General features: G+C 35.9%; 1 protein-coding gene across 1 annotated transcript; it reads left to right on the top strand.

The window, feature by feature from the left end:
- The first annotated feature begins 2,557 nt into the window (after positions 1-2,557).
- Positions 2,558-10,318, top strand: LOC111778621 (ISWI chromatin-remodeling complex ATPase CHR11). Its single transcript, XM_023658551.2, has 25 exons — positions 2,558-2,865; positions 3,157-3,297; positions 3,388-3,494; positions 4,028-4,140; positions 4,253-4,350; positions 4,548-4,727; positions 4,827-5,048; positions 5,358-5,492; positions 5,588-5,870; positions 5,949-6,022; positions 6,180-6,400; positions 6,481-6,568; positions 6,645-6,738; positions 6,898-7,086; positions 7,195-7,226; positions 7,353-7,429; positions 7,522-7,611; positions 7,725-7,794; positions 7,901-7,955; positions 8,043-8,101; positions 8,169-8,334; positions 8,967-9,145; positions 9,241-9,456; positions 9,548-9,646; positions 9,734-10,318. The coding sequence occupies exons 1-25, from the start codon at positions 2,650-2,652 to the stop codon at positions 9,749-9,751; spliced, it is 3,222 nt and encodes a 1,073-aa protein (XP_023514319.1). The 5' UTR covers positions 2,558-2,649; the 3' UTR covers positions 9,752-10,318.
- Positions 10,319-10,844: the final 526 nt, after the last annotated feature.

The raw sequence follows: 10,844 nt of genomic DNA, 5'->3' as shown, positions 1-10,844 counted from the left end.
TACCATTGTTGAGTGTCGTGAAGTGGACAATATCATTCTATTGTGGAGAGACGTGTTCGTCTAACAGAAAACACCCAAACGCCATCTTAACAACTAAATGTAGCAACTAGACATTAAATTTGACTTTTTAATCGATAGACAATTATTGAATGTTTAGATATAAGTATTATTTTATGATAATTAACATTTTGTTATTAAATTTTATTTATTAATCAATTAAATTTCCTCCTCACAAACCTAACTCTCTTTATAGAATTTGGCATCACAAAAGGATAGAGATGAACATGAATATATAATGCATAATTAGTAAAATTAAATAAACATATTTGATTTCCACGTAGGAAAATAACATATTATTTTATAATAAAAAAAATCTAAAACGAGGAATTAAATCTCCCTCTCTTTTGGGGAATTAGTTGAAGGAACCCAAATTTACCATTTTCAATAATTATTATTAAAATTAAAGAAAAGAAACAATCCATGAAAAAGACCTTTTCTTCCTCTAAATATCCCCATTTTTAGCAATAAATTATCTAAATTTAATAAATAATAGCTTTATAAATAGCCATTCTCTTCTCCCTAAACAATCATCCAATTGCAAAATAAAATCAACACAGTAAATCCCAACAAAAAAAAGGATAAAAAAAATGAATAAGAAGATCCTTGCCGTGTTTCTTTTGTGCATCGTCATGGCCGCCGCATTGGAATTCTTCGTCGTCGACGGTGCAGGCAGCGACGGAACGGAAGCTGATCCGTCCGTCCCACGTCCACCAAAAACCCTTTTTAAAAGTCTTGCAGATAAAATAAAGGACCGTTTTTAAACGCCTTGCAGATGAAAGAGGATGAAATGAAACAACAGCTGCTGCTACTGCTGCCAAGGTTGAGGTTCAAAGTTTAATTTATTGTTTTGAAATAAAGTTTATTTGTGACGTCATTTTTATAATGTAATTTCTTCTTTTCGATATATAAAATTTGTCGTTTATTTTAAATTTGTGGTGTGTACATACTTGAACGGGTTAAGTACGCCATATGGCTGACCGACGATTACTAGTGATTCCGGCTTCATGTCGGCAAGTTGCAGCCTACATTTTTTGAGTTAGCTTACCTTCGTGGTATCACAATCCTTTGTCCCTGCCATGTAGCACGTAGGACATAATGGGCATGATGATTTGACGTCATCCTCACCTTCCTCCGGCTTATCACTGGCAGTCAATGCTTGCAACTAAGCACGAGGGTTGTGCTCGTTGTAGAGCTAAACGTCGACATTGGACAAATACAGAATGATAATGACTTCATATCTCAAAACAATGCTCAATATTAATGTTATACGTTAATTAATATCAAATGAACTCCAATAGATTTATGCATAGGAGATTCATGAACCCATTTTTCATAACAATTTATAATAATAGGACGTGACAATTTACAAAATAAGACGAATCTTAATAAAAATCTCTCCCACCATCGCCAGGCATTAAGAAAATGCATAAGAAGATTCTAGCAGTGTGGCTGCTGCATTGGAATTCTTCATCGTTGATGCTGCCCGGAAGTTACGGCGGTGTTATCAAAATTTGATGATTATATGCGACTCAATCATGATTCGAAGTGAGTTATGAACTCCAGTAAGGACTTATTATTTGATTTGTATGAACGATCGTGACTTTTATATTGTTAATCCCGAATTTGAGAGATTTAATTTATGATTGAATCATAAACAAAAAAAGGAGTGATATTTGAGGTGAAATATGTTACTAAGATATAATTACAAACAACTTGTAAATGATCGAATTGTTTGTAACGACAATAAACACAGCTTGAAAGCCGGAAATAGTTTAAACGGTATCTAAATGAAGTTGAAAACTTTTAAAATTTGGCATATTAATTTTTTTAAAAAATAATATATTTTAAATTTGAAAATAGTAGAACCCTAATTGTAAGTTGTGTCAAGGTTCATAAATTAAAAAAAAAAAAAAAGGTCAAATAAGTTAAAACAATATTAAAAAAATTAAATAATTTATTATACTCGATTGAAATTGCTCCCACTCCAATGGCTAAGTGGGCCGAGCATATTAGATCCGCTTGAAGGCCCATTAAAGGCCCAACGCAGCAATATGTAAGTGGGCCAAGCGTATTATGTCCACTTGAAAGGCCCATTAAAAGGGCCAACCCAGCAATAGGTAAGTGGGCCAAGCGTATTATGTCCACTTGAAAGGCCCATCAAAGGCCCAACTCAGCAATAGGTTAGTGAGCCGAGCATATTATGTCCAATTGAAAGGCCCATTAAAGGCCCAACCCAGCAATAGGTTAGTGAGCCGAGCATATTATGTCCACTTGAAGGCCCATTAAAGGCCCAACTCAGCAATAGGTAAGTGAGGCAAGCATATTATGTCCAGTTGAAAGGCCCATTAAAGGCCCAACCCAGCAATAGGCGGGAACTCGCAATTCCTTTTTAATTGGCGGGAAAATTATGGTTCCACGTAACAAATCGTTCTGACCCGCACATCTTCGTTGATTTCAATCCAAGGGCTATAAAACATTCATGTTGTTAAGTATCGTTACATTTGGTCAGTGGGTCGAGAATTAGAAGTCGGTTCACTTCTCTTTCAGAGTCTTTTTTCGAAACCCACCCCCGGCGTCCGAGAAAAAGTTATGGCGAAACCCTCGAAACGACAGGTGTCTTCTGATGAAGCCATGTCCAATGGCTCGAGCTCGTCGGAGGAAGAGGAGCAAACTAACGAGCAGATCAATGAGGAGGAGGACGAGGAGGAGCTCGAAGCGGTAGCTCGCTCGGCAGGCTCTGACGAGGATGAAGCTGCCGAGGATTCAGATAACGATGCATCACCTGTCGAAAATGGCGAGGAAGAGGTAAATTTCGACTTGTGTTACTCAATATGCGGTCTTCGTTTTTGTTAATTTTACTCGGATCTCGGTAGGGTTTATGATTTTCAATTTTCCTGTACCTTCTCTGGATTACTTCTTACTTAGGTTAGATTAACTAGGTTTTGGCCCAAATTTCCATTATTTTGCACATTTGGAAACTTGAGAGGACTGGAGAGTTGAGCATATGGTGGCATGCCTTAAGTTCGGCCTCGTGCTTGTATTTCCGGAACTGTATATTTTTCCAACGCTATACGTTTTTGTCACTTTTTCCCGCAGGACGGAAGTAACGACGGCGATGATGATAAAGTCGATATTAGCAGGCGTGAAAAGGCCAGACTAAAAGAAATGCAACAAATGAAGAAGCAGAAGATTCAGGATATGTTGGATGCACAAAATGCTGCAATTGATGCTGATATGGTTTGTTAAATCAATAGTTACACAATAATTTTGATGTTGTTCCTGGTTTTACGAGATAAGAAACAGCTACTTAATGTTATGGAATGGCAGAATAATAAGGGGAAGGGACGCTTGAAATATCTTCTGCAACAAACTGAGATATTTGCTCATTTTGCTAAAGGCGAGCATTCTTCTTCTCAAAAGAAAACGAAAGGAAGGTATGAATTGTCATTCAAAGAGCCTCTTAAATATTTGTTTGCTTCCTGGTAACTTGGATGGATAGCTCAATGATGGTTTTCTCTGGGGTTGTTAAAAGGAATGTTGCATCTTTTTTGCAGACTATTGCTGATATAAGCTCCTTCGCTGGCCATTATTTATTCTTTAACTGTTCTGTTATCTAAGGGAACTTTAATTTCCCGTGAACCATTATTGTTATTTTGTGTCTTTATAGGTTTTATATTTTTTCCTTCTCGTAAATCTTGAGGGTCTAGGGACATTAATGTTGTGTTTGAAAATCTGTGCTATTTGGGTATGTGGGAGATCACATTTCCTGTTTGTTTCTCTTTCACACAAGCACGTTTTTCTCTTTCAGTTAGATTATTAATTGCTTGAAAATGATTAAACACGCAATTATTTAATATCTGCACGCTATCCTTGTCAATCAATGGGTGTTGTTTTGTTTTATTGATAAATAATGCTATACTTATTGTGAGAATGTTTAATTATGGTTCTTGTTTTGCCAATATTTAAGGGGTCGTCATGCATCAAAGATAACTGAAGAGGAAGAAGATGAAGAATACCTTAAAGAGGAAGAAGATGGTTTATCTGGGACTGGGAACACTCGTCTCCTGACACAACCATCTTGTTAGTTTTCCATTTTTTTGCTTTGTTTTCAATATATTCCTTATGTTTTACATTTGCATCAAAGTTTGGGACATTTTTTTTTTTAATTATTGAGGCTAATATTTTATTGCAGGTATCCAAGGGAAAATGAGGGATTATCAACTAGCTGGGTTAAATTGGCTCATTCGACTGTATGAGAATGGCATCAATGGAATCCTTGCAGATGAGATGGTAATAAACAGATTCTTAGATTCAACATTTTTCTTGTCTTTGTTTGAGAATGAATATGTAAGTATATTTATTTCCTGTTGATATTTAAGATCTGTTACTAGTTACAGGTGGTATAGTTCCAATGTCTCGACAAAATATTTCAATTCAGACAGTTGATACCTTAGTCAGTGTGCTAACAAATGGTGTTTTTCTATTAGGGGCTTGGCAAGACACTACAAACCATCTCTCTGTTGGGCTATCTTCACGAGTACAGAGGCATAACAGGCCCCCATATGGTAGTTGCACCAAAATCTACCCTGGGAAACTGGATGAATGAAATTCGTCGTTTTTGCCCTATCTTGCGAGCTGTAAAGTTTCTTGGAAATCCTGATGAAAGGGTATTTTTCTTCATTCATTTGAATATGTGAATTTTAGTGATGTTAGATTGTTATTTGTACTGGAGACTGATTAATGTGTCAATCATGCACTTTATGCAGAGGAATATACGGGAAAATTTACTGGTAGCTGGGAAGTTTGATGTCTGTGTTACCAGTTTCGAAATGGCCATCAAGGAGAAGTCTTGCTTGCGTCGTTTTAGTTGGCGCTACATTATTATTGATGAAGCTCATCGAATTAAGAATGAGAATTCCCTCCTTTCAAAGACAATGAGGCTTTATAATACCAACTATCGTCTTCTAATCACTGGCACGCCACTTCAGGTATCTAAAATTAGTTTGACCATTGTGGAAGTATACCACCTATTTTGCAATATAAAAATCTGTAAAATTTTATATTCTGAGGTCAGGTGCTGGTTGTGTACATTGCCTTGTTTGATATCCAAACCCTTTCGTTTAGTTTTTTCTATAACAATTTCTGCCTGGATATGTTATTTGGAAGGAAAGTGACATGGTTGCGATTTGTTTTCCTAGTTTTTATTTTTAATTTTGTTTAAATCTTTCCTTTTCTTTCTTTCTTTTCGGGTTGTAATTATTTACTGTAACAATATGGCTTTTTATTGTCTCTTTCAGAACAATCTGCATGAACTGTGGTCTCTCCTCAATTTTCTTTTGCCTGAAATATTTAGTTCAGCTGAGACTTTCGATGAATGGTTTCAAATTTCTGGGGAAAATGATCAGCAGGAGGTTGTTCAACAACTTCACAAGGTATACCTCAATCCATTCTGTGCATGCATCCATAGTTCAATATTTCAATGTGTTTTATCTCACGTTCTTTTTTCCCTGCTATTTGCACCCTATAGGTCCTTCGACCTTTTCTTCTTCGGAGGCTGAAATCGGATGTTGAAAAAGGTTTACCACCAAAAAAGGAAACAATACTTAAAGTAGGCATGTCACAGATGCAAAAGCAATACTATCGTGCTTTGCTCCAGAAGGATCTTGAAGTTGTTAATGCTGGTGGTGAGCGTAAACGGCTTCTTAATATAGCTATGCAGCTCCGGAAATGCTGTAATCACCCATATTTATTTCAAGGTGCTGAACCTGGGCCTCCTTACACCACTGGAGATCATCTTATTACAAGTGCTGGTAAGCTTTGTGTACAAGGTTGCATGATGACGATTTCGCTTTAGTCATTCATTAATACTGAGAAAATTTCATTCATAGGTAAAATGGTTCTTTTGGACAAGTTGCTTCCAAAGCTGAAAGAGCGTGATTCTAGAGTCCTAATATTTTCGCAGGTGAATATTTTTGTTGGAATTTGATCATCACCAATGAATACATTTTCCATCAACTGAATCACCATATTATTGTGGATTTACTGTTTGTTTTGTTTGGCTTGTTATTATTATTATTATTTAATATTTTGACTAAGCTTGGTATTTGCGTGAATTTCAGATGACAAGACTGTTGGACATTCTTGAAGATTATTTAATGTTTCGTGGATACTACTACTGTCGGATTGATGGTAACACTGGTGGTGAAGATCGTGATGCATCCATTGATGCTTTCAACAAGCCAGGAAGTGAAAAATTTGTTTTCTTACTTTCAACCAGAGCTGGAGGTCTTGGTATTAATCTTGCTACTGCAGATGTAGTCATTCTTTACGACAGTGACTGGTACATCTTCCTCGATCAAAATTACTGCTGCTTTGGCTGTTACTCCCTCAGTATGCTCTGACACTCAACATTTATTTCAGGAATCCTCAAGTTGATCTGCAAGCCCAAGATCGTGCTCATAGAATTGGTCAGAAGAAGGAAGTTCAAGTGTTCCGGTTTTGCACTGAGGTAAACAAAGTTACTTATATCATAGAGAGCTCAAACTTACTGTGGCGATAAATGTAATTTATTCTTTAATGAACAGTATACCATTGAGGAAAAAGTTATTGAAAGGGCTTACAAGAAACTTGCCCTTGATGCTTTGGTGATTCAACAAGGACGCTTAGCAGAGCAGAAAAGTGAGTTTTTTTTTTTTTTTTTTTTTTTTTTTTTTTTTTTTTTTTTTTTTAATATACTTCAAGCCATGCATCGTCGAATGATTAGCATATGTTAATTCTTAGACTATTATCTTTTAGCATGCATAGTTAACACATTGTGTCTTTCTTTTTCAATAATAGCTGTCAACAAGGATGAGCTACTTCAAATGGTGAGGTTTGGTGCTGAGATGGTTTTCAGTTCCAAAGATAGCACCATCACAGATGAGGACATTGATAGAATCATTGCAAAAGGAGAAGCAGCAACAGCAGAGCTTGATGCAAAGATGAAGAAATTTACAGAAGATGCCATTAAATTTAAGATGGATGAAAGTGGGGAGCTTCCTGACATGAACTGTCTAGTTTCTTTCTGTTTGATAATTTTCTGTTTTCTTTCTAATATTCAAGTAGTTTTATCTAATGCTTATGTGGTTTTGGCAGCTGCTGAATTGTATGATTTCGACGATGAGAAGGTAAATACAATTATACAAGAATCTTGTATCCACTTGAAGATTTTAATTCCAATGTTTTTCTTATGTTTATTATTCAAAAGCTGTTAATGAAAAGGTTCCTACTAATGACCTTGTATCTTAATGAAGGATGAAAATAAATTTGACTTCAAGAAAATTGTTAGTGAAAATTGGATTGAACCACCTAAAAGGGAGCGGAAGCGCAAGTAAGGACTTTCTTTTCCTCTTACTACGTGAGCTTTATACTGAATTTTATAATCTTCACAAAGCCTGACCATTGTTTTCTACCTCCTATAAGTTACTCGGAATCGGAATACTTTAAGCAAACAATGCGGCAGGGTGGTCCAACAAAACCAAAGGAGCCCAGGATTCCTCGCATGCCTCAGTTGTAAGTCTCTTGAATTTGTTGATTTATCTCGTAGATTTAGTTTTTTTTCTTCTTAATATTATATAATTACATGTATGTACTTTTTCATGGGTACATCAAAATTTCTTTTATAGGCACGATTTCCAGTTTTTCAACACACAAAGGTTGAGTGAACTATATGAAAAAGAAGTGCGGTATCTCATGGTGAGTATAAGATTCTTTAGTATTGCTTTCTGTTTTTACATAATTGCTTGTGTTTATTATTCAGCATTTTTACTTTGTTTTTTCAATTTATCATTGAATGGCTCAGCTAACACATCAAAAGAATCAGTTGAAAGATACAATAGATGTTGAGGAGACTGAAGGTATGTTACTAATATTCATGTTTCATGTCCCTATATCCTGTAATTTTCCTTTTACAGTATGGCTAATCTTAGAAATGATAATTTTAGATGTGGGTGATCCATTGACGGCCGAAGAGCTGGAAGAAAAAGAAAAACTCTTAGAGGAAGTAAGTGGATTTGTGTTGTAAGGCTTTGTCTCATGATCACTTTGCTAAACTTGTTTTTTGGTTTTAGGGATTTTCTTCATGGAGTCGCAGAGATTTCAATACATTTATTAGGGCTTGTGAGAAGTATGGGCGAAACGATATTAAAAGTATTGCTTTGGAGATGGAAGGAAAAACAGAAGAAGAAGTTGAGAGATATGCAAGTGTCTTTAAAGAGAGATACAAGGAGTTAAATGGTAAGTGGATAAATCTTGTGATAATCTATCTTTGTGAATGTTACAGTATCATGTTTGTTCTTGATGTTTATCTTAATTGGACATCGAACCAGAAAACATTTTTTACCTCTGAAATTTAGCTTTATATATCTTATCCTGGAATTGTAATATGAACCATTTTCTGCACGTTAATTTATGCCATCGATGTCATCTCTCCTATGAAGATAAAAATTGTGGCCGTCATGGTTTCAAAGCTTTGTTAGTTGTTTCTTCTGAACTATGTCGGCTGTCCTTATCATTTTAACGGAGCTGCTGGTGTTTTAGCACAGTCGAATCGGTTGTTATTCTGAAAATTGAAAATATCTTAAATTGTTGGTTGTTCAATGTCATCTCCTATGTCGGTTGCTTAAATTACTTTTTACGACAGTCGAATTCTTTTTAGCACAGCTAACTTGTTCTGCTTGTTTTTATTATAGCCTATTAGTAATCTTTTATATTTTCAAGGTTGATGTGTAACCAATAAGTTGGCTGAAGGCTGAGTTGGGTTTTTGCATTGGGTCTATTATTTCTCATAATAGGTTTAATTTTTTGTAGGTTATATATAATCTTCTACTATTTGAATAGTTTCTAAGCAATTTATATGAAAATTTCAGATTATGATAGAATCATCAAGAACATAGAAAGAGGGGAAGCAAGGATTTCTCGTAAGGATGAAATAATGAAAGCCATCGGCAAGAAACTGGATCGCTACAAAAATCCATGGCTGGAGCTCAAGATCCAGTATGGCCAGAATAAAGGGAAGTTGTACAACGAAGAATGTGATCGTTTCATGGTGGGTATTGAGATCTTCTAAATTCCCCATCTGAAATTTATTTTTATATTCGTTTGAATGTTGAAGATCGTAGGTGCTATCTTAATGATCAACAGATATGCATGGTTCACAAGCTTGGTTACGGGAACTGGGACGAACTGAAAGCAGCATTTCGTACATCACCCTTGTTTCGCTTTGATTGGTTTATCAAGTCGCGAACAACACAAGAACTTGCAAGGAGGTGCGATACCTTAATCCGGTTAGTCGAGAAGGAAAACCAGGAATATGATGAACGGGAAAGACAGGCCCGTAAAGAAAAGAAGCTTGCCAAGGTTTATTTCACATTTGCAGCAGTCTCTTTTCTTTAACCCTTTAACCTACACAGAGATGTGTTTGCTGAATTTTAATTCTATTCCGTTTCAGAGTATGACGCCATCGAAACGTGCCTTGGCTAGGCAGTCCGAGAGCCCAACTAACCTAAAGAAGCGGAAGCAATTATCTAAGGATGATTATGTGAACTCTGTAAGTTTTCTAGACACCATATTAAATCATTGCCCCTTTTGACCTAATCATAACCAAACAGTTCTAACTTAACCTCTCTATTTGCAGGGTAAGAGGAGGAAGTGACCTATTTTTCATCTTTTTAGACCCGTAAGATCCACCATTTATCTCTTTTTTTTAGGCCAAACAACTCCCTATATCTTTGTTATAGCATCATCGTGATTACCGTATCGACCTTCACGTGCTAGCTAAAGCTTAGATCATCCCACCTCATATTTTTGGGATTGCCTTTTGGGAATTCTTCATTTGAGAACAAAATTTAGTTCTGCCAATATCTTGTATGCCATAGTAGATTTTTAGCTACAGATACATATTCTGCATGGCCGATGGAAGTGACTGCACGCAGGTTTTTTGATCAAAACGTTGGGGAAAAGGTAAAGCCATCCGTTTCCATGTTCTGGTCTTGTGAAGGTCAAATTTGGCATTGCAGATCCGAAAAGCAGTCGATAAAATGGTTGATCGCGTACGAAATTCTCATGCCCCGTTTAATTTTCTTTCCTAATTGACGATTTTTCGTGCTACTTACTAATTAGCTGACTGTGATTGTGTAAAAATGTACTTGATACTCTAGCTTAACTTGAATCTCTCGAAACTCATGGTTTATATAGTCTTCTCAAGGCAAAGGTTATTTTACGAGTAGAAGTAAAGGGAAGGGGAAAGGGATTTTTGATATTTTTGGTTGGGGTTTATCATCTTAATACTGGAAACCTTATTTTCTATGCTCCAAACAGTTTAGGCAGTTCAATTCTAAGGCTTAAAAATCTCCAGGAAATGAGATGTGGATACAAGTTGAATCAATAATCATTAACGCTTGGGATGGGCTAAACTTGTGATCAACAACATTGCCTCATGCTCGTAAGAGTGAAATGATTAAATATTGTATACTTCATTGAAATTTACCCCAAATATCAGTTGATTTTTTTTAGAAGCCGTAAAAGAGAGAAGTTTCTGCTTCCTTATAAAGAGAATGTTTTGTCCCTCTCCATCTAATATGGGATATCACAATCTAACCAATTTGGGACTCAGTATCATTGTTGACATTGTTTGGTGCCCGGTTTCGATACCATTTATAACATCTCAAGCCTATCGTTAAAATGTATTGTCTACTTTGGTTCATTATGTCTCACAGTTAATTTCACGATTTTAAAACATGTCTACT

The sequence above is a fragment of the Cucurbita pepo genome, chromosome 17, assembly GCF_057944985.1.
Source record: "Cucurbita pepo subsp. pepo isolate OVF chromosome 17, ASM5794498v1, whole genome shotgun sequence".
Classification (NCBI taxonomy): Eukaryota; Viridiplantae; Streptophyta; class Magnoliopsida; order Cucurbitales; family Cucurbitaceae; genus Cucurbita; species Cucurbita pepo.
This window is presented reverse-complemented; position numbering and strand designations above follow the sequence as displayed.